Source organism: Hippoglossus stenolepis, chromosome 10, assembly GCF_022539355.2.
Source record: "Hippoglossus stenolepis isolate QCI-W04-F060 chromosome 10, HSTE1.2, whole genome shotgun sequence".
NCBI classification, from domain to species: domain Eukaryota; kingdom Metazoa; phylum Chordata; class Actinopteri; order Pleuronectiformes; family Pleuronectidae; genus Hippoglossus; species Hippoglossus stenolepis.
Genome location: NC_061492.1, coordinates 4,588,805 through 4,616,741, shown reverse-complemented (window position 1 = coordinate 4,616,741; position 27,937 = coordinate 4,588,805). Strand labels below are relative to the sequence as shown.

General features: G+C 43.8%; 1 protein-coding gene across 6 annotated transcripts in view; it reads left to right on the top strand.

Moving 5' to 3' along the window:
- The window catches only part of pcnx1 (pecanex 1), a 33,238-nt gene extending 5,519 nt beyond the window's left edge, over positions 1-27,719 (top strand). The window contains exons 4-36 of one of the 6 annotated variants that reach the window (XM_035167708.2): positions 899-935; positions 1,674-1,730; positions 1,835-3,556; positions 5,818-5,947; positions 8,236-8,429; positions 10,345-10,438; positions 11,288-11,345; positions 11,954-12,171; positions 14,941-15,094; positions 15,328-15,360; positions 16,342-16,513; positions 17,538-17,648; positions 17,850-17,941; positions 18,351-18,460; positions 18,895-19,000; positions 19,115-19,207; positions 19,384-19,534; positions 19,768-19,909; positions 20,224-20,401; positions 20,588-20,696; positions 20,987-21,116; positions 21,208-21,266; positions 21,415-21,630; positions 22,230-22,483; positions 22,579-22,809; positions 23,151-23,251; positions 23,538-23,688; positions 23,785-24,015; positions 24,118-24,392; positions 24,516-24,694; positions 25,095-25,528; positions 26,069-26,209; positions 26,426-27,719. In XM_035167708.2, coding sequence (XP_035023599.1) covers positions 899-935; positions 1,674-1,730; positions 1,835-3,556; positions 5,818-5,947; positions 8,236-8,429; positions 10,345-10,438; positions 11,288-11,345; positions 11,954-12,171; positions 14,941-15,094; positions 15,328-15,360; positions 16,342-16,513; positions 17,538-17,648; positions 17,850-17,941; positions 18,351-18,460; positions 18,895-19,000; positions 19,115-19,207; positions 19,384-19,534; positions 19,768-19,909; positions 20,224-20,401; positions 20,588-20,696; positions 20,987-21,116; positions 21,208-21,266; positions 21,415-21,630; positions 22,230-22,483; positions 22,579-22,809; positions 23,151-23,251; positions 23,538-23,688; positions 23,785-24,015; positions 24,118-24,392; positions 24,516-24,694; positions 25,095-25,528; positions 26,069-26,209; positions 26,426-26,566 — 6,504 coding nt within the window. In that variant the 3' untranslated portion in view covers positions 26,567-27,719. Of the gene's footprint in view, positions 1-898; positions 936-1,673; positions 1,731-1,834; positions 3,557-5,817; positions 5,948-8,235; positions 8,430-10,344; positions 10,439-11,287; positions 11,346-11,938; positions 12,172-14,940; positions 15,095-15,327; positions 15,361-16,341; positions 16,514-17,537; positions 17,649-17,849; positions 17,942-18,350; positions 18,461-18,894; positions 19,001-19,114; positions 19,208-19,383; positions 19,535-19,767; positions 19,910-20,223; positions 20,402-20,587; positions 20,697-20,986; positions 21,117-21,207; positions 21,267-21,414; positions 21,631-22,229; positions 22,484-22,578; positions 22,810-23,150; positions 23,252-23,537; positions 23,689-23,784; positions 24,016-24,117; positions 24,393-24,515; positions 24,695-24,949; positions 25,015-25,094; positions 25,529-26,068; positions 26,210-26,425 lie in introns of those variants that run through there. The other 5 variants (XM_035167707.2, XM_035167711.2, XM_035167712.2 and 2 more) reach the window with 5 other exon arrangements.
- Positions 27,720-27,937: the final 218 nt, after the last annotated feature.

Genomic DNA, 27,937 nt, shown 5'->3' with positions numbered 1-27,937 from the left:
GACAAACAAACGCTGATGGAATGATAATTATTGATTTAATCATTTATGTAATTTATCATGAGGAAGATATAAAAATGTGTTGGTTTAGGCTTCAAGGTTTTAGGGCTTTAAACATAAAACTGACTTTACGTAACTAATTTATGTTTTTGCTTTTGAAAATAATAATGCATCTCAACCTGAACTACGTCTGAATTATTTAAAACCTACACCTGTTTGTGCCACTAGTTTATTCACAACATTGTTCTCCTTGTGTTACAAGTGATAAATGATCAGTAAACAAGTGTGACACGCTCCAGGGAGCAGTGTTTTGAATCTGTCTCACAAACAAGCATCACAGCCTGAGATCTGACCACGTTTAAACTCCTCCATGTCTGTGCTTCCTGTTACACAAGCAAAAGAGAAACATAAGGAGTAAAAATCCAAGTTTAAGATGATTTGAATTTGACCACAAAGGAAAGAGTTGTTTGTGTGTGCGTGCATGTGCGTGCATGTGTAGGGGTTGTTCTCATTACGTATGATCCTCACATAGTTTGCTGTCAGCAACTATCTCCTTTATATATTCAAAGTTACTTGTCCATTTTATTCTGAGAGATATATTTAACCTCCGAATCCTCATGGGAGCCGTGTCTTTGTACTGCGTGTCCTTGGGTTGCTAATCAGCCACCATGTTCTGCTCAGCTGCTGTGTGCTCAGTAGGAAGGGAAGCCAAAACTTTCCCCCCATGATGACAGTGAAGAGGCGCCGGCTGTTGGGAAGCTGTTCTCTTAGAAGATCACACACCCTGTCAGTTTCCTTCAGGAACATTTAGCTTCAGAAATGTTCTCTTGACATCGAGACCAACTTTTTTTTCAAATGATCAATGACTTGTCTTATGTTCTTTTTTTAATTCAAATTTCAGATTGCGTCCAGCCATGGAAGAGCAACAGTTGCCAAAGGTAGCTATCTTCCCTCTCCCTGTTCTCTATGTGTCTATGTAACTTAAGTCAGTTCTTCTCACTGTCGGGACATGTTCCACGTCTTCTTTACAACCGTGTAATGTCTTCTCTGTTTTTGGTTTCAACACAACCTCGACTATGATCACCCTGCTGCCCAGGAGATGTAGTCTGACTCAGCCTTACTGTGACCTCAACAGTTGAGATAAGGCAGTTTTAGACAGGCACTGCTGACTGTGGGGGAAAACAAGTAATACACTGAAAGATGCAGCCTGGGAGTCGTTCTCCAGGAAATCTTTATTAGAGCAGCTCACTGACAAGAAGACAATAAATGAACTTGTAGCTTTGCTTTGGGTCCATTGTAGTGTTAGAGTGAAGTGGCTGTGTCATCTGAATAATTCAGTGAGTTTTCTAATTAGCTGGTGGTTGTGATGACAGGAAATGGTCTAGAATGGGACAAGGGCCCTGCTGGGCAGACTGTCCATCACCAACTCTAATGTAGTGTGACCACTCTGACCACTCGGGAAGGATTTTAGGATAAATGAATGTGAATTCACTTCTTCTTCTCATCTCAAATGTTATCTCATGCAGTCGTCTGTTCATTCAAGGAATCTGTTCAGAACATCTCACTGGTTGTTTCAGGTTTACAGCTTTAGTCGCCTCTCACAACTAATACTTTTAGAATATTAGAATATTTCTTTATCCTTTTTATCCCTAATTGCTTTCTTTCTATCTTTGCAGGAAAGACCTCAGATGACATTAGTCTGACTCTTGTTGAGAGCTGCAGTCATGATCATGGTAAACACGCATGACATTTATATATAAGCAAAAAGCCTTTTTGTGTTTGTGTTTGTGGCATTTCAACACCCTCTGTATTGTTTAATTTCTTTGTGTCCATTCAGATCTGCTGTCCGATGCCAAGATGTACTGCCTTGTCCCCAACGACTCCTTCGCCTCCTTGCAGCCGTCCACCTCCTTGTGTCCTTCAGAGCTGTCCAGAGAGCCTGCGGATATCTGTAACTCTGCTGCTTATCACTTCAGCTTGTCACACTCCTCTTGTGACACGGAGGTGACCAGTCATGCATCCATGCAATCTCAGACCTTTAGGAAGGAGCTCCGTTCCCGGGGGCTGCCTCGGACCTCTAGCTCGGCGGGTTCTGCTTTCCCCGACCCGTGTCTACCAGATTTTGCTTTGTACCCTCCACCCAGAAGAGGTGGCCTTGACCCTGTGTGTGAGCTGGAGACTGCCAGACCACACAGGTCAGCGGTGTGTGGAGAGGGGGCAGAGCAGATGTACCAACAGGACCCAGCTGTGCCCTCCACCTCTGGAATGGAGTGCTACAGGCACAAAGAACAATGCAGGGTTCCTCGCTCAGCCTCCAGGGAGGCAGGGGAAGGTACCTCAGGATTGTACCAGGTGGACGTAGGTGGTGGTAGGAAAGGCTCTGGGGGGGGAGGAAAGTCCCAGGGAGGGGAGCGCAGTGCTGACAGCCTCAGGAGCCTGAGTACTCGCAGTAGTGGCTCCACTGAGAGCTACTGCAGTGGTACAGACAGGGACACCAACAGCACTGTCAGCAGTTTTCACAGTGAGCAGACCAGCTCTACACACGTGGAGAGCCTGCTCTCACTTTCAGGGGATGAACGTCTTCGGAATAGAGGAGATGCTGTATCTGCTCCTGCAGACGGCAGGACTACGAGCCTCGGCAGTCTTAGCTCTCGAGGTCTTAGCAGTCTTCCCTCTAGGGAGGCCAATAAAAACCCTCATGCCAATGAGCTGACTGCTAAACAACCTGCTGACACACCGTCCTCTGCAACCCCAGAGCAGGTAGAACCTGGTCGGTGCCAGGAAGAGCCTGGCATCAGGACCTGTGCTGACGGCTCTACAGACGTACCTGCCACCGAGCAGGAGAAAGGAGACGCTCAACCAATGTCAGAAAACATTGTTCAGAGAACTTCTTCCCTGTCAACAGGGCGTAGTGGACGTAGGCGGACTGGCAAGAAAAGGGCAAGCAGCTTTGATGCCAGTCGTCACCGGGACTACATGTCTTTACGCGGCATGGCCAAGCCTTGTAGTGCTGTGTTTACTGGGGGTGGAGAGGGGGACTCCAGTGATCAGAGTGAACTCAGCTGTGCCTCCAGTCTCCACTCCACCCACCACCTAAGCACAGACAGCTCATCTAGTACCACGTCCCGCTCCTGCCACTCCCCAGAGGGCCGCTACAGGGCCCTGAAAGCCAAGCACACTGCAGCCAGTGCGGCCTCCTCCTCCTCCACGGTAAAAGCTGCGGCAGGATCCGAGGCGGGAGTTCGAACCGGGGGGAAACGGCGCCCCTCACGTCGTACCCCCAGCACAGGCAGTGCCAAAACGCACGCCAGAGTGTTGAGTTTGGACAGTGGTACGGCTGCCTGCCTTAACGATCCCAGTCGCCTCGGAGCTCCAGCCGGGCCTCGGCCCCTTACCACCTCCAAGTCGGACCTGGAAGCCAAAGAAGGGGAAGTCCTCGATGCAGCATCCCTGCTGGGTCGGGCCTCCCAGCTGGAGTCAGTGACCCGCTCCAGAAACAGCCTGCCCAACCAGGCGGCTTTCACCGAGCCTCAGGATGCCTCTGCTGCTTCCCTGCGGGGTACGTACCACACACAGCGCTTCAGCATACTGTACACATCGCATTCTGTCTGGTTTACAACTAGTGTTTGATGCCTAGTCTACATTTTATGTTGTCAGTGCTGTTACATGAATCAGAGGAATGGTTGTGTTCAACCCTGTCGACATGTAAAGGTACAGGTTGGTTCACTATGTGCTCTGATCTGTGAATTATCAGAAGAACTATAGGGTTGATATTGTAAATTAAAGACAACAGGAATCATTAGTCTGTTTTGATATTTTCTGCTTGTTTTCTTTTCAGATTGGGAATGTTTAATTACAAACTGAATGATGCTTTGAATGTGTATTGAACTTACATTTACTGTAAACCATATATAATCTCACTTTACTAAATAGCTGCTCTATGGCCCAACCTGGAGTATAGTGATAGAATTGATCAAATTGAGACAGTTTTGTGTGTACTCTGCGTGTGTGTGTGTGTGTGCGTGTGCATGTGCGTGTGCGTGCATGTGCGTGCACAGTGTTGTCTGCCTCACTTATTCAGTGTAACCATGGTGAGTTTCCATGGAGTGACAGTCCTGACCCAGGCGTAGTGTTCCCTGCATAGATCACTATTAGCATGATGGCACAGTGCGTGCTTTGTGCTGAGGTTAGACAAACAGCAACTTTCTTATTAGTGTCATACACAGATTCATTCCCTCCCCTGCATCCGTCAAACTCGCTGGATGATAAGTGGTATTTCTACTGAGGCTTCTGTGTGTTGTGAAGATATTTTATGATCTTGACACTTATTGCTTCTTGGGTATCTACAGTTGACACCACCTTGGACATACAGTGGTAGAGGCAGGACGTGTGTGCACATGACAACTGGTGAAACGTCTCATAATTAGTAATGGATTCTCTTTGGATCCCTGCTATCTTGCTCCCGCACCATTTTTCTTTTTATTAACCTGGGTCAAACTTCAGGGTGCATTCACAGGAGGGGAACGACATTCAAATCTAGCATAGCTTAGTTATCTTGACTTGAAGTTGACAGCATTGTACTTTAGTCTCACTTGTTTACGTACACACACGAGGCAACGTTGACTAAATTTAACCGGAGTTACCTCACTCTAGCTCCAGCCTGCTAAATCATTTTGCAGCCACTAATAGTCTATTTGAGGATGTCACAGATGAACCTTTTAATAGTTTAACAAGAACTAACTTGACTGTGTCTCACCAGCAGACATGTTTTTTTCCCCCCTCTGCTCACGGACCGACTCCACCAGCTCTTCCCCCTCAGGCTGCTAATGTCATTACAGTAACTTCAGTGTCACACCAGCCATGGTGGCCGCAAGTCACAGCCATGGTATTATAATAAGTAATGTGGCGTAAAGGAGGTAGAGACGAGTCATGTATTCAGTAGTGGCAGACTGTATATATCTTTTAAAAGTTTGTAACATTAGATAACAGCCACAGAGGTCACATCAGACCAAGTAATGCTGCAGCAGCAAAACCCTTTGTACAGTGAGTTGAACAAGATTTAGTTTGTTTGCTACTAAAATTAACTTTTTATTTGTATGAAGAAGAATGTGTTATTTTTTTCTGACCACTGTTACATTAAGACCAAGGAAAAGGGGGAAGATTTGAGATTTTGAGAATTAAGTTGTAATATCACAAGAAAAAAAGTCTTTCTACAAGAATGAAGTCATAATGTCACAAAAAGTGGTAATTTTAAGCTACTTGTCATTTAACAGGGGTATTAGAGAAGATTAGCCTGTTGCCTGTGTTAAGATGAGGAATTTGGATCATCTTTAAAGCTACTGACTCAAAAGAATCTTATAGGGAAACTCAATGTGCTTTTATCTGAGATCAACTTGGTGTGCAGATGTTGAGCAGATGTTATAAAACCTAATAATTTGCTGTCAATGCGAAACATCTGTGTTGTGCTTCCCCATCTTTTGGGGGTTCCTCTGTTTGATTGTAAGAGCAGGAGTAAGTATGCAACAACACGGGGGGAAATCGTGGATGTCGTGTCTCAACCACTGGACCACCGGTACACCATGTTTCTGTCAGTCATGTTGTCTTATCTCTAAATGGTTGGCCTCATTTTGGAGTGAAACTCTCCATTAAGCTTGTTTGAAGTTCAAGCAGCAGATTTTGTAATCGTTGTTTCTTTGTTTATGAAATGTATCTGACCCCCCGAGCATTACGTGGGATCATCACATCCTACTTCCACATTAAGTTCTCATAGACAGGAAACGTTCCAAGCTGACTGGCCAATGATGTGTCTCACCATAACAGCCCCAGGGAGCGAGGAGACGGTCATATTTCGCCGTGAGCGTAGCACGTTTCGTCGGCAGGCAGTGCGGCGGCGACACAACGCAGGGAGTAACCCCACCCCACCCACCTCTCTCATTGGATCTCCTCTCAGGTACGCCGTGCATGGGGCAGGGAGTCATTTCTGTCGCTGTGTTGCCTGGCATGAGCATGCTGCCAGGTGGCGCTCTTTCCCGCCTCTCATCAAAACCCCGTCTGCGTCTTCCGCTGTGCATGACCTCAAGCAAAACGTCCGCTGTCCCTGGACGGGTGTCTCCTCTCTGCATGTGATGTCTTTGGTCCTCCTTTTCTCAAGACCTCACTCTTTTCATCCTGTTATCACTCTACCTCGATCTTTTTCTTTTCCACGGGTTGGGCATGGATCAAAGAACGGAGTCCTTAGAAACTCTCTAATCCACTTGTCTGACAAACCGTCTCCTCTCAGAGCTGTGCACGATTCATCCTGTAATACAGACGTCACGCTCTATCAAATTACTTTGCTGTTCTCCAGCAAACTTTTCAAAGAGAGGGGATGAAGAGGATATTGATCATTTTAAAAACCAAAGGCCTGCAGACTCTGACTTTTTACTGTGTTTTTGTTATTTTGTGAGTCCGTAGCTGCTCTTCAGTTGATTTTTGGTGCCTGTTTCTTTACACCAATTTTGCACAAGTTCAAAATTATAACTCAAAGGAGAAAGATCCATTCGATTTCCCCTTTTTTTTCTTTTGACATAAATTTATAAGCCTTTTTTTCGGTCATTCTAATGTTTTGTTAATTCTTAATTAAGTGCAGTCCGGCCTTTTAGTCCTTTTACTAAATTAACTTTGTTTTAATCTCTACTGTTGCAAAGGACAGTGACCTGACAGGATTGACGACCACGCTGAAGAGAACTTCAAATGCACCGTCACTCCTGAGGTTGAAGCCTAATTAGAGAGTGACCGTGCTGTAACTAGGAAACAGCTTGGAGTTGCATCTAAAAAAAAACACCTTTGTATTTAAGCCGTGTAAAGTGGCAATACTGGATGTGTATGTTTCTCTGGTCTCATGCTGTGGATGTATATCTGGTTCCTCTCAGGTCTTTATAACTCCTCCAGTTCTGTTGCACACCTGCCAACAGCAATTTCACCTGTGGCCAATGTGCCGTCGTCTCCTGCATGTATCTCACACGGTCACACATTAAATTCTGAGCCCTGAAAAAATGTTTGGCAAGTAAAAAAACCAACATGCAGCCGGCCAGAGGTCAGTAAACTTGCTCCCTCTGCCTCTGATCTCTTCCTCTTCCCCCGTCCCTTCACTCCCTTTGCTTATTTTCACCCTTTTTATTGGAGCACTGGACACCTCGTGCCTTGTCACGTGGTTTTTCAATGTTCCACCACTCAAAAAAAACTTCTGACAATAATTTTAAAGAGGAAAGGAAATGACGAGAGTCCTCTTAATGCCCTGATCCAGTCGTGATGGAATTTATCAGCATCATTGAGGATTAGTGTCATGTAAAATTTAAGAGGCCGTGCGCTCTGGGTAGGTTTTTTTCCTTTGGACACGTTCTAATCAAAAGCATGAAGAGCTAAGTCACTTTTCACTGCTTTATATCCATGTGCAGCTTTTAGAAGAACTGGAAAAGGCTTATCAGTCATTTCATGTACAGGCTTTTTCTCTCAGTGTCACAGTTCTCCTCCATGCCTCTTGCCATCATGGAGGTCAAACCCCATAGAAATAAGAGGAGCCTTATCAGTTGCTATGAGCCTTTCACAGACATCAGAGTTTGTGTTTGCTGATATGCACCAATATCAAAACTGTTATTTTACAGAATAAATTATGCAAAAATGTGTAAGTGTAGTGCAAGTGTAAACAATGTTTTTCTTAATTCAAGTTCTATTAGGTTGTCTTTGTGTTTTCTTATTATTTCTAGTTATTTATAAGGAACTTTATGGTCAAACTGTAAAATATAAAGCTTCAATTACATTTTTTACATGAGGGTTTGATAACCACATCTCAGGAATCATTGCAAATATTTAAAAATATATATCAGCTTCTATATCTGAAATCTTTACTCCTTATCGGTATCAGCATCGATATCAGTCAGGCTTTAGAAATCATGATACAAATCACATGAACGTGACAAGATAGTTAATTTGTTGTAGATATCAAGGAAAAGAGCCATAATGTCTGTTAAATCTCAAAGAATTAAAAGAATTAAGAAATGAGGAGACTAGAGTCAGTGTCACTTTATGGAGTGGGGCCTCCACCATGGCAACCAGCGTGTGCATCAAACCCCTCTATTGTGGAATCGCCTCATCTCCCTCCTCATGTGATGATGATGTATATCAACAGTACCCTTCCCCCTTAGCCCCCCGGCGTCCACCACTTCTCATTTCCTCCCCTTCTCCCTTCTCCTCCCACAGTCTTCAGGAGGCCCTCAGCCAGGCCTCCCAGCCTTCTACTTCCCAGGTGAAAAGTCAGCCATCCAGAACCCCGTCCCAGGTGACCGTGCTGAGCACAAGCGCCTCCCTGCTGGCCAGGAATGGAAGCACGCACCTGGAGGGTTCTCAGGACAAGGCCTCAACCGTTGGCGCGACCAGCTTGCAGGACGACTTTGGTAGGGAACGCACGAGGGGAGCGGAGATGTTGAAATAAAGGAGTTTCTCACAGACGAGTGCTGCACGAGGAGTTTGTGCACATGGAAGATCTGAATGTCTCATCAGGTGTTTGCCAAGGCGGTTGTGTTTTCACCCCTGGTTGTTTGCTGGTTGGTTGGTTTGTTTGTTTGTCAGCAGGATTTCGCAAAAACGTCTTGAACTGATTGTCACGAAACTTGGCAGAAAAATGAGACACGGGCCAAGAAAAACCCTTCTGGCGTTTGTGAGATCGCTTTTTTTGATATTTTCACAGATTTCCCTGGAAATCATTAATGGATCCTGATGAAAACAATCAGACATATTTAGATAACTGATGTTTATTTGTCTGAAATTTGGTGCAGCGTGATTGAATTTAACGATACTGTTGGGCCACTGCAGAGCTTTGCACTAATTGCTTCGGTTTAAGCGATGAGACGGTGGCTTGGAGGGTTTCGCTCGCAGAGAGCTGGTCACAGATTCACATACATGAGCTCTGTTGTCCACGGTTAGTGGACTGTTGCTATGAGTCGAAGCCCGAGCACAATTACCTCTGCTCCATTTATCTCTGTCTGCGATATTGTGTCTGCAGCCAGCACTTGACCTGACTTGGATTTGACCGTTTGATCACCAGCATTCCCTGCTCACAGCGCTGACACCGCAGAGTTGATTGCTGCCGATGCATAAACATGTTTTGCTGACACCCCTGAACACGTTTAGTGAGAAAATACGAGTTTTGTTGGAGCTGTGTGATGCCCTTCATGTGAACCAGTGGTAAAGGGATTACTGCTCCTACTCACAATCTGACCTGGAGCCGATTCTTGTTTTGAGACACTTGGTGGTCGGTATGTTCTGTGCTTGTGATCCCCCGAGCGTTAAGAATTCTTCTCTATCTGCATATGATTTAACTTCTTTGGCAGAGTCTATATTTTCATACACTACTGACGTCCATTTGATTATGAGAACGACGGTCTTCGGGCTGCATCTTAAGAAAATATTTTCCATTGTAGCTTTCCTACATTGCACAATGAATCATGCCTTATGAAATAAATAAATACTCTGAGTTCTTTAACTTTTATTGAGCAGTTCTCCTTAGCAACGAAGATATGGGACCAATCCTTCATTCCCTCAGATGACAAATGAGGAAAATGTACCAGAACAGTATTTTTTTGGAGAGAAACCCTGGATAAAGTTTGTTAAATTTCTTCTTCACTTTTGTAATTTCAGACTGCACAATATTTTTGAGTCATACTTGGCTGTGTGACATATTTTCAATTAGCTTGTCATGCATTAGAAAACAGTTTTTCACTCTTTTTCTACTTTTCCCATCATTTTTTAATAGCGGAACTATTAAAAACAAAACACATAAAGAGTTTGGATTGGAATCAAGGTTACGTGGACCTGAGTGGGAATGGTGTTACCATAGCAACATTTCTTATATCTCCTACATACATCAACTGGGAGGATTAACGCAATAAGGGAAGTTCTATTCATTGAGGCACAGCTTGTTATATCAGGTCACTAGTTCTTCTCATAAGCTGTGAGATACTTTCTGAGGGAACTATGAATGCCCCTTGAAATATAGCAAGTTCTATTTGAGTGGTTGTGCCTTTGTTCATAGTGTCAAGCTGATCACAGGATAGAGTGAAATCCATCCACATAATCACCAACAAACCTGATTGCTCTTCCAGTGGAGCAGGAAATGACTGACTTGCTTATAGTCTCTTTGGGACGGGGCACATTCACTCGATAATCCCATTGGCTCAGGTGAACACAGTGATGTTGCCAAAGAAAACTAGTTACATCTAATTTAATGAAATTATTCCTACGGACTAAATGAAACTCTGTGATTCCAGTGAACTGACTGTGCTTCTCTTGTCTTCTGTCGTGTTGTTCCAGGAAAACTCACTCCCTCTTTATATGAGGCTGGTGGATGTGACATGTCCCTGGTCAATTTTGAACCTGCAACCAGACGAGCCTCCAATAACCTATGGTTAGTGTCAATTCATCGGATTCATTTAATGGGATTTCAGCTCATAAAATACACATGTTCTCTGTTCTCCTATTTTTAATAAGCCAATAGTTTAATTTTCTCTCAACCCACATAAGAACACCTATAACAATTATGTGAATTGTGGTTTGAGAGAAAATATATCCACATTTTTTAATTATGAAGTAATTGTTTGTCATTTGCGGCTTTCTTTGTCTCATGTGACAGAAAACCGATGTGTGTGGGTTTTCAATTGTTGCTCAGGTGAAACCATTCGAAGATATCACCTAAACTGTAACAGCAGCATTTGCACAGCTGTACCTTAAGTTGAGAACAGAAAATCCAAATAGCAATAACAACATTCTACAGTTAAATGAGAATGAAACTGAGATGCTCGTCCTTTGTCTTTGAATCATTTGAATACAAGAAATATGTCGTCTTTAATTCAGTTTTGAAGATTAATTACGTTTTGGCTACTTCCACATTAAATTGACAGATTAACATCTTTTAAGGATTTGGAGATCATAATACGTTCTAAAATTCTGATGCTCGCTCATCATTTTTGAATTAAACATACTCGATAAAACAAATTGAAAATGATATCAATTTACAAACCAAATTTCTCTTTCTTGGTTTTGGCCGATTAAGTACATAATCTTTTCCAATCGGTTTATGACATGCCTGTGAGGAAAAACTATTTAATTTTAAAATAACATAACTGTTCAGTAGAAAAGCGAGAAAATTGCCTTTTGACAATTTAGTTTCAGGTTGCCTGGAAATAGATAATGATTAAATACGGTAATTGCAGGAGATGCTTTTCTCTAATCAGTCTTCTCATTTTGTCTAATGCAGGGACACCGACTCCCACCTCTCCAGTTCTACCTCAGTTCGCTTCTACCCTCATGACCTGGTGAGTACCCAACCCCTGTGTGTGTGTGTGTGTGTGGTGTGTGTGTGTCACACAGAGCTAGATTTGCGGAGGAGTACAGACAGAAACAGTTCAAAAGCAAACCGTGTCTGCTTTACATATTTCTGCATATTATTGTTGGCGTTCACACTCGTCAGTATGAACAGTTGTTGTTGGGTTGTTCCGTTATCCCTTTTCTTTCCATTTCTTTACCCTCCGGCCAAAAACAAATCATATTACACCAGTTTTAAAAATGACAGTTTTAAAAAATGAGCCCAGCATCTATATACTCATCTGGCAATGGTTTTATATATGAGCCGGAAAAATGCCTTCGATCATCTGATTCCGGCTGTTAATTATTTTTGCGATGAGAATCCAGATGGCTGTGAGTGGGTGGGGTGGCAGTGGTCCAGGCTTTATTCTGTGAACATACAAAATCAAATCTAATACGAAATAAATATTTAATGCTTACATTTCTTTGTTTTTATTGACTTTTTTTAGGGCTCAATTCTTATGAATGCTGTTGTTATTTATAAATCATGTTTGTTGAAGAGCTTTGAGTTGTGTGATGAATACGTTGACTAACCGTGAGACAGATTTCCCTCCCTCAGATCCGTCTGAACCGTCTGCTGACCATGGACCCAGAGCTGCTGGAGCAGCAGGACGGAGATCTGAGCCCAGAGCTCCAGGATGCACCGCTGGCACAGGACGACCCTGTCGCCACCTCTGCTGCCGGCAAAGTCAGGCAGTACTACCGCTTGTGGCTTCTCCCTTACCTGTGGGTCGGCCTGCACTTCGACCGACTCACACTGCTGGCACTGTTTGACAGGTAAGGCTGCACATCATCCTCATTGTCTTATTTCAATAAGTGTTAACAGAACAAGGCACCTTTATGCTTTGTGTCCTGATGTAGCACCAAGTGAAAACTGCCTGTTTGTCAAACTTGATCATAGATGTTGCAACGATGTCAAAATATAAAAGGGTTTAACATGTCATTGTAAAATCAGCTGCTGCAGCTGCATAAGTGTTTGTGCTCCCAAGTGTGATACCTGTGTTTATGCAGATGATAAAAACGGCGAGATGCCATCTTACTTAAAACCAGAAAGGCACTCAGTAGAATGCATAACTCAGCAAAGCCCTAACAGTCCGTTAAATTCAATCAAGCTGCAATAAATTTGACAAATTCATAAATCAGTCTCCTACATAAGCCGGCTTTTCAGGGGGAAATCTGTGAAATGTCAAAAAATGCACCATTTCTCAATGTTGAAGAAAGTGGAGGAAAGAAATGATGGATTAGCTCCTTTGTTTCCTCTTTTCCAAATTCGATTGGGTTCCTTTTTGGTCCATTTCCCATCCTTCCACCAAATCTCACGGAAATCTGTTCAGTATATTTTACATAATCCTGCAGACAAACAAACAAACAAATCAACCAACAATGAAACGATCAAAAATATAATCTCCTTGGCTGAGGTAGAAATACAAAGATGAAATGCTCCACAACAATAGATAAAAAACATTTAATATAATATATACCAGCATTAGTAAAGGTCTTTGATGAAGATAAGTTTTGAAAAAGGATGTAAAAGACGAGACACTATTCTCTCCCCCCCCAGTCTGTTATTTAGACTAATAACACAGGTGTAACTACTCATTAGAATTCTGCCCAGCACAGCATTAACCATTTATTTAATCAGGTCAGTCCCACTGAAATCCAGGACAGGCTGAGATCTCTGCAGCACAGACACAGACACATAAACAGCAACATACAGCTGGAGCAACAAATTCCTAAAAGATTAGCCAATCACTTTTTAAACCCTTGAATGTCAACATCTCCCTGCAGGCCGCTCACTGCAGAGGTGGATGGGATCATGTTGGCTCCACCTCTGTCTGAGGGGAGATTTAATAGAAATCCCTGTTTGGATTATACTAAACCTTCCTCTGTATACATTTAGGGCAATTTATGAGCATTTGAAACGTACAAGCTTTTTCTTTGATAACGCTCTTTCTTACATGACTAATATTTATGGCAGTGAGGGTCATGATGTGCATGTGTTTGCCTTGAAGCGACAAATGAGGCTCAGTTCAGACCTGGTAATCATGTCCGATCACATGAGGACAACTCTGATTACGTAGAATTCATCCTGACTGCGTCTCCTGTGACCACTTGTGATCAGATCTTACTTCCCCGCCCTACATGCAAATACACATATATTTAATTTGTATTTGCAAACACCAAACAATGTGGTTTTTAACCAGTTTGAGTTAAGTGATGTGTTTTGTGTGTCTGTGTGAGAGGGAGAGAGCAGAACCAGACGAGGCTCAGTGAATCATTGTACACAGCTTTACAGTGAAATTAGATTTTACCCATTTGTAAAATGTGCTGGTCAGAGATGATATTGTTGCGTTGGTCAACAGTAATTTGATTTCTGGGAAACACTGTAAAAACAATAAGTGTTTAATAATTTCTATTCAAATGAAACAGAGGACCATCAGTTGTGTAGGTTGTCCTTGTGGCTCAGGATATGTTACTATTACTGAAGCATCTTTTCTCTGGAACAGTCCTTGTAGCTACAGTAAAGCGGCGACACACGACTCATGCAGCACATTAACCAACATTACGAAACCCTTATCTCTCCTCAAACCACCGACAGGAACATTGGTGTCATTTTTCAGTCTGGCTCATAATTCGAGAAGCAGGTCAACTTTTGTTTTTTAGTTCTATTGCTGAACTGCAATCATTCCTCTTATGAAGGAGTTCGTAGACCCTGTGTTTTTATCTCTTGCAGACATGGTTACTGGGATCTCTCTCTATGTCGGAGTCAGTCACTTAGTTTGCCTTGTCTGGCTTGTGTCTCATTCAAAATGCAGCTGCAAGGCGTCTGACTGGCACCAAGAAGAAAGACCACATCCACAGTAGAAACAGAATTGATTTTTAAGATTCTGCACTGGTTGGTGCCAGCTTTCAGCTCAGACCTCTTCAGTTCCTGTTCCATCATCCTGCCCCTCAGGCATACTGACCAATCACTTCCTGCTCCCTGAGGAAACCCAAGAACGTCTGTCTGATCATTTTCAATGTTCCTCCCAACACTCAGTTTGTCTAGATCCTCCACTTTTATTGACATTTTTAAATCCAGTCTTAATTTGGAAAGATATTTGAGTGTCACAGATGGTATTACAACCACATGATTACGTATAGGCTGTCTGTGTTATCAAAGTAGAGTCTTTCTTACTTCTGTTTGCATTGGATGTTTTTCAAACCTAACTACGAGTAAGCGTTAAGGAAATTGAGCCTTATCCTTAAGATGTGATTCACTCTGAGGCTGTGGAGGAGGTAGAGTGGGTCGTCCACTAACCAGAAAGCCGGTGGTTCTTTCTCCGTCATGCTCCAATCCGCATGCCGAAACATTTTTGGGCAAGATACAAAAATTCCTAAATTCCCGAAGGCTGTCCTGACAGTGTGTGAATTATATAAAACTTATAGAATCGCCGTATGAATGTGTGTGTGTAGATTAGTGAAGGTGACATTTCTATCATTAGAAAATCACTATACAAATAATACAGTCTATTTACCCGTTGCTCTCTTCCACTGTTGCCGCAGGAACCGCGAGGTCTTGGAGAACGTGCTGGCCGTGATCCTGGCCGTCCTGGTGGCCTTTCTGGGTTCGGTGCTGCTGGTCCACGGCTTCTTCACGGACATCTGGGTCTTTCAGTTCTGCCTTGTCATTGCCAGTTGCCAGTATTCCTTACTGAAGGTGAATATTTATGTAAACTGCACAGCTTCAATCAAACATGACGTCGAGAAGTGCCACAAAGAAGCATTGTTTCCACCAGCATGCCGAAGCACATGATATTAGTTTTTTTTTTACAAAGTTTGCTGTGCCTTTTAAGGGAATTCCTGATGTTCAGAAAGTGTTTAATGCTTCACTTCCTCTGAAGTGTTTACAAAAAGAAGTAATCCAGTTTTCTGGTTCTTGTTTGTTGACAGAGTGTCCAGCCAGACTCCTCTTCCCCTCGACATGTAAGTAATTCAACTGTCCACATTTTGGTTTGTTTGGGGCTTAAATTCCTGGAGAGTTCACACTGGGAACAACCTGCATTCACAAGTGCCAAATGTAAAAAAACAAAACATCTCTGTGACTATGGAGAATTTGACCTTTACACTTTTATCAGTAAACAAATAGAGTCAATCTCCTTCCATGTCTAATGTGACCAGTCGTTGTTGTTCTGTGTTTTGTTTTTTTCCCTTCTCTGTTGTGGTTCTTGAAAGTGTTGCTGCTTTCCCCCCCGTGGCTCTGTGCGGCTCCTCCCTCCCTTGCGTCAGTGGCCTGCTCTGAAACGGCGTCTTTTATTAATGCAGCTTCGACTCCGCTGCAGGCACAAGCTTTAAATAGCCGGCCAGAGTTCAGACCACCGCTCTCCCTCTCTCCCTCTCTCTCCCTCTCACTCTGTTTGTATCCACCTTTCTCCTCCTCCTCTCCCCCCCCTCTTTCCTTCACCTCATCTCACCTCCAAGTGTTCTCGCCTTTTCTCTTTCCCCCGATGTTGTTGACACATTTTGAGAAATCCTGGCCTATTTAATCTGATTGTTGGTGCGTAAAGTGTTGGTGAAAAAGCAGGTCAGCTCGCAGCCTCCCGGGCTGAAGTTTGCTCACAGCAGACGAGTGTTCTTCATCTCTTGTAAAACCTCAGACTCAATCCTCTACCTCTGTAAACCTGTGTCACTGTCTGAAGGGTCCATGTGGCACTGATACTGCTGAACTGATTATAATGCCTTATTAGAATGATAATTTTAATGGATGATGTCGTAAAATATGATTTTGTTCTACGTGAGGGCACATATTTTTACTACAGTAGTGTTTGCTGGCAGCTCCGAGAATTTTTTTTGTCTTACTTTAATATTCAGGGTTTGTGTGCTGAATACTGAGCCGCACTGGTCCGCAAAGAGAAAGTCCAGCTTCTGTAACGAACCACTTACAACATCATACCCTTCTCCCTGCAGGGCCATAATCGTATCATAGCGTACAGCCGGCCTGTCTACTTCTGCCTGTGCTGTGGCCTCATTTGGCTGCTCCACTACGGCAGCCTGAGGACCACTTCATCCCGGATCACCCTGTACGGCGTCGCCCTCACCAGCTCCCTGGTGCTCGCCTCGGCCCGGGACCTCGTCATAGGTAAGACAGCAGCCGAGCGTCGTGTTCCACTGCCATCGCTATGTGCAGTGATATTACATATAATCACATTCTTTATTTGTATGGCACTTTTCAAAAAACATGCCAAACCATATAAATGACCAGGAACAGAAAGAAAGACAAAGTTTTGAACATACAAAGCACATCCTTGCGCATGCACATTTTTGACAAGAGTTTCTATTCATTGTCCGTTAAGTCATTTTAGTAAAAACTTTTACCTCCAACAAGTAGGTTATGTTTTCACCTGTGTCTGTTGTTATTGTGTCAGTGTTGGGACCCACTTTTGTTCCCATGTATATGAAGAGAATGAGTAAAAATAAGTTATTTCCGTTGCAAGACAAATACCAACAGGAAGACTGTTGCAGAGTTTGGGGACTGACAGTAAATCCACAATCTCTAAAATACATTTCTCCTAAATTTGTCCAAGACAGAGATGGATGGAAACATGTTCTATTATTTAAAGTTGGTCGAAACAGAAGTGTGCTCGTTTTTAACTCACAAAATAATCAAAGGCAGGATTCCCTAACACCTACGTTTCAGCTGGAGTATCACTAAACGGTTGAACATTGCTCTTAAAACATGAGAATTCACTTCTATGCTTTAATTACTTTCACAAGTAAATTGTCTCATCACAAGAGACAAATCGAGTTCTGGCTGCAGGACGAGTTGAGCAGGTCGCCGTGAGCCAGAAGTGATAATTGTGTTTGAGCCACATCCTCTAAATGCAATGTTTATTTGTTCAGAGGATATTAACCCCACCTTTCATCAAACCACAATCAGAAGCAATTTCTGCAGTTGCCCTCGGAGATGCAGCTGTGCACCAATATTACCCAATAACGTTTGTAGCTCCGAGCCAAAGACGCAGAACAATAAACGCCAAGTCGCTGTCGTCTGTATAATCTCAAACCTGATGTCTGGATAATTAAAAATCCAATAAAAGAAAATGCATAAACTGTCCGATGTTTGATTTTTATCACACTGTCCCCTTGTGTTTGTCTTCCTGCAGTTTTCACTCTGTGTTTTCCCATCATCTTCTTCGTGGGGCTGCTGCCGCAAGTCAACACGTTCGTCATGTACCTGTTCGAGCAGCTGGACATCCACGTGTTCGGGGGCAACGGTGAGCGACTTGTAGATGATCAATTTCTCCAAGGGGGCCTCTGACCTCTGCAGCCCGAAACAACAGACACTCATAGACACTGTCACGCCTGATTATACTTTGATGGGAAAGGTTTGAAAGTGCTGATTTGCATTCTGCCTGGCCTGATGCCCGTCAGGTCCAGTGGTCTCACTGCTGACATCCTCTCTGTGCTCCCCGCAGCCTCCACCAGCCTCCTGTCAGCGCTGTACAGCATCCTGCGCAGCGTCGTCACCGTCGCGCTGCTCTACGGCTTCTGCTACGGAGCTCTGAAGGTGAGGGGGAAACGCACTCTGATGACAGAAGTTACAGATTAATCACAATGTATAACTATGTCCTACAGTTAATAAGCAGCACTGTATTTTAATTCTGACTTGACGGTAGAGGACCTCAATATTATAGCAGCATTATAGTTGAGATTATTCTGTGAGTCATCTCCAAAAACTTTTGGGAAGCTTAAAAATAACTTTTCTGTATCTTGCGTCCTACATTTCTACATTGAAGAAGTATTTTTCAACTTTTTACTGTTATATTTTCACAGTGATGCTCTGGAAAAACATCACAAATCATTTCACATCTGCCATCAGCATTATAAGCTTCTACATTCATTGCGTTTGGTCTTAAAAAATGGAAGAAGCACAAAATAACAAATCTATTGAAACCTTGTCCTTCTCCGTCTTTCAGGAGACCTGGGAGCCCCATCACATCCCTGTGTTGTTTTCCGTCTTCTGCGGCCTCTTGGTGGCAGTGTCTTACCACCTGAGCCGACAGAGCAGCGACCCCTCCGTCCTCATGTATGTTCACAGCCGTGCACAAACACAATTCAGTCAGTCTTTGGTTTGATGTGACTCACAGGGGAATAAATATGAAAAGTGGAACTCCAACACCTGCCTGAACATGTTTTAAAATTCCAGCTTCGGGTTGTTATGATGTTGAGCTCGTCCATCTGGCACTTAAACAGGCAGAAACCCAAAGTGTTTTCCACTAAGTGCTCGACCCGTCAGCCAGACAGAAATCCACATTAAAGAATAATCTGTGACTTTGCTCCTCGTACATATGCTGAGGATTATCTCAGAAGGGGATTTTGAAAAAATGCTCAGTTGAAACTGTCTCACACAATAGTGTCAACAGGGAGTGATTACATTATACATTCCCTCGGAGATAAACTCCCCCACAGGAGATCCGTGGTGTTTTGAAGCAGCTAATATCGTTGCTTCTTGCTTTACAGCTCGCTGATCCAGTCCAAGGTTTTACCCAATTTGAAAGACAAAAACCCGGAGGACCCTCTGTCAGAAGTGCAGGACCCTCTGCCTGAGAAGCTCCGCGCCTCAGTGGTGAGCTGACCATCAGTAATAATGTCATTAACACCAGGAGTGGTCATTTAAGATGATCAGATGCACGATTGCAGTTGTTAAAGCCAAACCGATATCCGATGTGTCCTTTGACAGAACGAGCGTCTGCAGTCGGACCTGATCGTCTGTGTGGTCATCGCTGTCCTTTACTTTGCCATCCACGTCAGCACAGTGTTCATCGCACTGCAGGTAAAGGAAACATATTCAGTCAATCGAATCATTCCAGATATCTCCGTCTGTATGAGACTCTCGTAGCTCAAGAACCGATCATCGACGTCACACTTTGCATGTAGTATAGTTAAAGTTGTGCTTGTAGACACATACTAAATGTGTAGAGGTATTAATTTGGTCTCTGTGTCCCTCAGCCTTTCCTCAGTTATGTCCTGTATGCTCTGTTGGGGACGGTGGGGCTGCTCACCCACTACCTGCTCCCTCAAGTCCGCAAGCAGCTGCCCTGGTACTGCTTCTCTCACCCGCTGCTGAAAACAAAGGAGTATTACCAGTTTGAAGTCCGGGGTGAGTTCAGCACAAACAGAAACTTTGCTCTCTGCATCACTGCTTTGTTTCTAAGTCGCATCTTAAGAAATCTTAAAGCTATGTTGTAAAAACAAATATGGAATAACGATGTTTTTCTTTCAGTCGTGTTATTTGATCACTTCTTTCTCATTCTGTGTCTCTTTACTACAATGATTATGACAAGACACTGATGTAATATCATGTAATGATAACTCCCCTGTCTGTGTCGTCAGATGCGGCTCATGTGATGTGGTTTGAAAAGCTCCACGTGTGGCTGCTGTTTGTGGAGAAGAACGTTCTCTATCCCCTCGTCATCCTCAATGAGCTGAGTGGCAGCGCCAGAGAGCTCGCCAGCCCGAAGAGGCTCGATACAGAGTGAGAGCTCTCCCTGTTTTCCATCGGCTCGTCCCTAATGTTTTCTTCTACTCTTGAGTTTGAGGTTGATCTGTGGTTATTCTTTGTGATTCCATAGTCTGAAAACCTGTAAAGCAGATCTTTTATTTCTAAAGAGAATTAGTTGGAGTTTCCTCTAGTTTCCTGGTAACTAAAACCACAATTTGTCGTGGAGCTGGTTCCGGTTTCCAATCTTTTTCCTAAACTAAGCTAGTAGCTACTGTCTCAAGTTTTACTTCACTGATTAGACTGATCTCTGGTCTCTGACGGACATTCCTTGTGTTTACGTTGTCCAGGGTCGGCGCTCTGATGATCACGGTGGCCGGTCTGAAGCTGCTGCGTTCGTCTTACAGCAGTCCGACGTACCAATATGTGACCATCCTCTTCACCATCCTCTTCTTCACCTTCGACTACCGTCACCTGTCTGAGACGCTGCTGCTCGACCTTTTCCTCATGTCCATTGTTTTCAGCAAGGTGAGGGGAATAGATATTGACCTACACAACTTACACAAGAGACCTTTATATGCAGACATATATGACATACAGGTGGTTTTGTGCTCGTCAGGGGAAGTTATAACCACGTTCTGTGCAGTTATCTGTACTGAATTGACCTTTGTCTCCTTTTTGAAGCACTGATTCATGTTTGGTTTTTTTTCACAGTTGTGGGAGCTGTTCTACAAGCTGCACTTTGTCTACACCTACATCGCTCCCTGGCAGATCACATGGGGCTCAGCTTTCCACGCCTTTGCTCAGCCCTTCGCTGTGCCTCGTATCCTCTCTCTGCCGCCTGTTAGCGTAATATATTCTGCAGCGTGTGTCACAGGTTTCACACCAGCACAACCACAGCACTGTTGTAATTCCTACCTTCTAATTCTTCTTTGTGTTGATTCAACTCTGACGTAGTTTTCTTTCATATAGTTGGTGTTTGATTTGATGAAACTTTATTTAACATGTGTTTATAAATGGTATCTTGAGTGCATTGAAATGTTATATCTGCTGATATTACAGTTTATTAAAGCAGAGTATATTTCTGGTGATCCTTGACTGGAGCCCCTCCAGACTCTGCCATGCTGTTTGTCCAGGCTGTGGTGTCAGCTGTCTTCTCCACTCCCCTCAACCCGTTCCTCGGCAGTGCCATCTTCATCACTTCCTATGTCCGCCCTGTCAAGTTCTGGGAGAGGGATTACAAGTAGGCAAAATAAAATGAAAAATACTTTTCCCTGTTCAAATCAAGTAAAGTTTCAGCTTCTGATATGTGATTTATTATTTACTTTTAACAGCACAAAAAGAGTGGATCACTCCAACACTCGGCTGGCTTCTCAGCTGGACAGGAATCCAGGTGAGGACGTGATATTTGAGTTAATTTAAACAATTGTTCTCTGGACTGTTACTTGTGTATGAATTGACTTTAAGTTGACAAGTGTTTTAACAAGACAAAGCTTTAAACCCTGATGTAATCTTTTTCTCGTTTTTCTTTCCTCCTTCAGGCTCCGACGACAACAATCTGAACTCCATCTTCTATGAGCACCTCACCCGCTCCCTGCAGCACAGCCTGTGTGGAGACCTCCTGCTGGGCCGCTGGGGAAACTTCAGCACTGGGGACTGTTTCATCCTGGCCTCCGACTACCTGAACGCACTGGTGCACCTTATAGAGATCGGCAACGGCCTGGTCACCTTCCAGCTGCGGGGGCTGGAGTTCAGAGGTGGGGAGAGAACATGCGTGACGCCAGATTGGTCAGGAGTTTTGTTCAGATTCATTTCCACTGGATTACTGATAAATGAATTAGTGGTAGTCAAAGATATGGAGGTTAAAAAGTAGTCAGGGTACCATCATAATTCTACCACTTGTTTTCTCAAGCAGGGTTAAACCAAACCCCATCAATTGTTTTAGTTCTGGATTTAGATGAATTGAATGAGGATTATTCACCAGTTCCTCAGAATCTTCCAGTTTGGTTGTGGTTTGTCTTCCAGTAAAACCCTCCTGTGTGTTATTCATCAGCATTACTGTGTGTAGGTCAGCCAGCAGTGCTGCTGCGCAACAAACCTGTGACACGCGGTGAACGTTTAACAGAACTGCAGACACTCCTCGTGACACATCACCAACGGCCTGTCAGCAGTTTTTCAGTTTTCAATATAAACAGTCACAGTTTTCTTACAGTAAAAATAAAAAAGATCATGTTCAAACCGTTTTTCAATCCTTTTTCAATTTGCCAGTTTGAACAAAGCACAGTTTACAGAAATGACCTGAGGTTTCCACACAAGCAGTGTTTGTATCTTGAACCTTTTCATTTCTGCTGTTCAGGAACTTACTGTCAGCAGAGGGAAGTGGAGGCCATCACTGAGGGGGTGGAGGAAGACGAGGGCTGCTGCTGCTGCGAGCCGGGTCACCTTCCTCACATCCTGTCCTTTAACGCTGCCTTCGGCCAGCGCTGGCTGGCCTGGGAGGTGCTGGTCACCAAATACGTGCTGGAGGGCTACAGCATCACAGATAACAGCGCCGCCTCCATGCTGCAAGTGTTCGATCTGCGACGCATCCTCACCACCTACTATGTCAAGGTTTGTAGAACGTCACTGGACTGTTTGTGAAAGCAGGTCTGACTTTTAAAGTATAAAATGTTAAAAAAAAATGCATCATCCCTCTCCGGCCTCAGGGTATCATCTACTATGTGATCGCCTCCCCCAAACTGGAAGAGTGGCTGGCTAATGAGACCATGAAGGACGGCCTGCAGGCCTGTGGCGAGAGGAACTACGTGGACCTGGACCCCACCTTCAATCCCAACATCGACGAGGACTATGACCATCGGCTCGCAGGCATCTCCAGGGACAGCTTCTGTTGCGTGTACCTGGGCTGGATCCAGTACTGCAACTCTCGAAGGGCCAAGGTAACGCTGCGTTATTTCGTCCGACCCTTTACAGATGGAATGAATGAAATATCTCATAATATGATCCCTCACGTGAAGTCTCTCACACCACTGGTTCAGTTTAAAGATGTGAGGTTTCTTTTTGAAGCAGCTTCAAAGATCCTCAGAGCCTCACAGCACCACTTTCATCGCGTGTCATTAATTCCCTGAGGGATGCTGTACTTTCGTCAGTTGTTATCAGATGACATTTTTGAATGAATGAAGAAAGGCAACATAAAAAATGTGTGTTTCACTCAGAAAACCAGTCCATTCATGACATTGGAGTTTGTTTTATCTTTCCTGTTGCTGCTTTTTGTTTGTAGCCGCTGGACAGTGAGAAAGACTCGCCTCTGGTGCTGCTCTGCTTCGGCCTGTGTGTGCTGGGAAGAAGAGCTCTGGGAACAGCGGCTCATCATATGTCCAGGTTATTGAGTAATCTTTCTCATACTTAGTGTTTTATAAGAGCAACAACATCACTTTTAATTCTAGGGATTTAATACCTTTAATATTTCGTTTTTAACTTTCCCAGAATAAAATGAATAATGGATAAATAAGTAAAAAAGACATTTGTGCCCAAATAGATGCACATAAATTCTCATACACTTGTTGAGGTGTTTTCTTTTCTTCTCTCCTTTCTTTCTCTGGATAAACAGTTTAAGTAACAGTTTTAATAATGCTCATATGTCTTTCCTCTTTCCTTTCCATCACAGTAATCTGGAATCTTTCCTTTACGGACTTCACGCATTGTTTAAAGGAGATTTCCGCATCTCTTCAATACGAGATGAGTGGATCTTCGCCGACATGGAACTGCTCAGGAAAGTCGTGGTGCCTGGAATTCGAATGTCTCTCAAGTTGCACCAGGTGAGACTCTGCAGGTTGTTGTGTTGTCGGTACCACACGGCGTTAGCTTTAGCTGTAGCTTCGTTCTCAACACGCTTCCTGTCCCCTCCCTGTCAGGACCACTTCACATCCCCCGATGAGTACGACGAGCCAGCGGTTCTTTTCGAGGCCATCTCCTCCCACCAGCAGAACCTCGTCATCGCACACGAGGGTGACCCCGCCTGGAGGAGCGCCGTGCTGTCCAACTCCCCATCGCTGCTCGCCCTGCGCCACGTCCTCGACGAAGGCACCAACGAGTACAAAATCATTATGCTGAATCGACGCTACCTTAGCTTCCGTGTCATCAAGGTGGGAACTACGACACATTTTGAATTACATAAAGTCTGATTAATTCATTATCACTAGTTCAAAGATATGATATTTAAAGTGATCTTTCCTCTCGTGCTCCAGGTGAATAAAGAATGTGTCCGAGGTCTCTGGGCCGGGCAGCAGCAGGAGTTGGTCTTCTTAAGAAACAGAAACCCAGAGCGCGGCAGCATCCAGAACGCCAAGCAGGCTCTACGCAACATGATCAATTCCTCCTGTGACCAGCCCATCGGTTATCCAATCTACGTGTCTCCACTGACCACCTCCTACTGCAACTCGCACCCCCAGCTCGGACACATCCTGGGAGGGCCCATCAGCATCGGAAACATCCGCAACTTTGTCGTCAGCACCTGGCACAGGTTGGTAATTCATTAGAGATCAGACTTTGAAGTCTTGTTATACACATCTCTGATCTTTTCCCTCAATCCTCTTAGTTAAATCTGACTCGAGTGTTAAGTTATTATCTGTATTTTCTCTCTCAGGTTACGGAAAGGCTGCGGCGCCGGCTGTAACAGTGGAGGGAACATTGAGGATCCAGATGCGGGGGGGCTGTCCAGTGGCAGTGGGAATGGGACTGGGGGGGACTCTCAGCAGAGCTCAGTGTCACAGGGTGGTCTGTCTGGGCCTGTTCCCCCTTACTCGTACCAGCCTCATCCTCTGGGTAAGAGCCACTCTTATCGGATCATCAGATAAATGTTCATTTCTCTGGAGCCACAGTAAAATATAAAATCTGTGAAATACTGTGAAAAGGTTTATGCACATAAAATCACGTGAGGATGTCAGTTCCATGGCAGTAGTGTTGATTATCAGTTATCTAAACTGCATTAATACACAAATCCTTGAAGGACAGATGTGAATGCAGAGTAAGTATTATTAAACCCGTAGAATCAGTTGTATTTTCAATTCTCTTCCTCAGGTGAGGCTTCCTTAGATCTGAGAAATTAACCCATCAAGGTGATCTTCAGCTGGACAATAATTAGGGTATTTAATCGCCAGTGAAGGTCTAATGAAAGAGTCTAATTTCATGTGTTCTATGTCTGACTCCTCCTCCCTGTGATCAGGCACCAGTCAAAGTTCCCAGTCAGTTCAGTCTGGTTTGGTCCGACACTCTCCTGCCCGCGCCTCCGTTGCCAGCCAGTCATCTTCTTACCGCTACAGCAGCAGCCGTCACTCCTCCCTGCGCACCTCCGCCACAGGCCTGGAGCCCTGTCGCCGCTCCTCCACCAGCCAGCTGTCCCTGCGCACGCTCCCCACCTCCCTGCAGCTCCGCCTGGGCTCCACCTCCGACCCCGCCGGCCCCTCCGCCTCCCTGTCCAGCCACAGCATCCCTCCCTGCAAACGCCACACGCTGGTGGGCCTCCTGGGCAACGACGGCATGTGCAGCACCGTGACGGATCCCCTCAGCCAGCATCACCACCACCACCACCACCACCCGCAGCAACACAACCCCACCGTCTCCACTGTGCGCAGAGACGACATCTCCTACAGAGTGCAGGTTTGTGAAGACCGCAGAAAAGCTGCAATGATAATCACATCCAAAAAACAAAAGAAAGCTCTGTCATTTAAAATGTAGCAGCAGATATTCAGTGTCAGAAAACCTTTGACAAGTCTGACAAGTTTGTGAGAGTTTTCACAAAATAGTTCTGATAATGCAACGTATACACTTTAAAAAAATTGCTGATTTTACAATTTACCCTGTAAAACAAGCATTTGGTGACTGAGCTAGGGAAGAAAACTGCTTATATCAATATACAAACTAAATTCTGTTACATAGAGGTTTGCCTAGAAGTTTCTATTTTTACCATGTTCTACTTGTATAATTCTGAAATTAGATTAATACTCTATTGAAGAACAATCACTTTATTCTGTTGCCCTCAGTGCATATCATCTTCATCACATGGCTTCACGATGCCCTGAAATCAAGTTTCTAGTTACACTGCTGCTTGGGGCCGAATCCTCTTCATCTGCATCCTCACCTCAGAGTCTGCAACCTCTGATGCTTACTTCTTTGTTTCTGTTCCATGGTGTGGTCCAGATTGTGGACGTGAGTCAGGTGCTGGAGACCATCAACTTATCGAAGAGGAAGGAGCTGCAGTGGCCTGAGGAGACCATGAGACTGAGAGCAGGACGGACCTGCTGGAGGGACTGGAGCCCTTTGGAGGGCATGGAAGGACATGTAAGTTCTTAGCACACACACAGATTGTTGTAGTGAGTGTAAGTTGTCTGTTCAGCTCACACACTGTAAATATGATTATGTCATCATCATGTCGTTTATACTTGTGTCTTCGACCTATCACACCCTCTGTGACCTACTTGCTCTGTAATAAAACGCCTCATAACTTTGATTGGATGCTTCCTCTCACCAAGCCGCTCGCTGTGTTGCCCCCTGCAGGTGATTCACCGGTGGGTGCCTTGTAGCCGAGAACCAGCCAATCGCTCCCATATCGACAAGACCATCCTGCTGGTACAGGTGGACGATAAGCTAGTGCCCATTATTGAGACTGGGATCATTGAGCTGGGTGCAGAGGTTTGAGACGAGCAAGCGCGTACATCACACGCACACACGCACATGCACACACACACACACACACAAGACGAAGCCAAACCTCTCTGGCTCTCAGCAGAACGAGGAGCCTGCAGACAAACAGGAAACGGGAGGCCTCCCCCCCTCCCCCCCGTTCCTTATCACTGAGGGGGAACGGAAGCCAGGGAAAAGTGCAAGCGGAGGCAGAGCCGACATTCGTTGAACATCCTTTACTACATCGATACACACATCTACAGTATCTGCCTTGCTTTGCGTCTCAGAAATGCTGCATGACAGTAAAAAAACCTTACGTTACTTCTTGCTACTGGTAATTAATTTCTATGCATTTCATCGACTATTTTTTGTTTTTGGTCAATTATGACAGAGATGAGTGTAAAAAGCCTTTGGAGAGTTTTTTTTGTGTTTTGTTTGTCTTTGAAATAATTTGCCAAATAAGCCTGGTTTTGAATATCTGCCACGGTTTTTCTATATGTGAAAGCTTTTTTTTGTTTTCTGCTGCCAAGACGACGGAGAACGTTGTGGTGCAGAACAGCCTGAAGTTAAAGACTTTGAGCAAACTTCTCTGTTTTCATTGTTGTCATTCCGTTTTCGATAAGTTTGACATTTGCAAGATTACTTTGCGCAAAGAAAAATAAACTTGCACTACAGTTTTTGTTGTTTGATTTACAGTGATGCACTACAATCTTTAGAGGATATCACATTTTATTTATTACAGACTCTGAATGGCCATGGTGACTGATGCCTTGGGAATGAAACAATAAATGCAATCATCATTCTGTTTTCAGCCATTTTTATTTTACTATTTTATGTTTGATAAACTTGAAAATAACTTTTTACTGTATATGATTATATCTATATCTTTATAGTATGTATATATATATTTACACAAATATATATATATATGTATATAAATATAATTTAAATGTAAAAAAAAGATTTTGTTTTCAATATTTATTACTGTGAACATGGTATTTACACTTTGTTATATCTTTTTTTTTTCATTTTGGGACAAAGGTTAATGTATTAAGGACCACTGGTTGAAAACAAGATGCCAGATTTTTGATGGACTGTTTCGCTATTTAACTTAATTCTTTTCTATATGGAGAAATAAAAGTTTGATTTATTGCTGACATCTTTAAAATGCCTCTTGTGATTGTTTCTGTATCGTGTTATTGATCCCTGAAGGTCTGTTTTGACTAAACTCCAGATCAGACAAGTCGCTGCTGTTAGTTTGAGTCTCAGTTTGCAGTCGGTGAAGAAGAAACTGCGTCATCGACATAAAATGTACAAAATGTTTCGTGACAGAACGTTAAAACCAAACTTGTGATAAGCAGGTGCAGTGAAGAGGTGATATTTCTC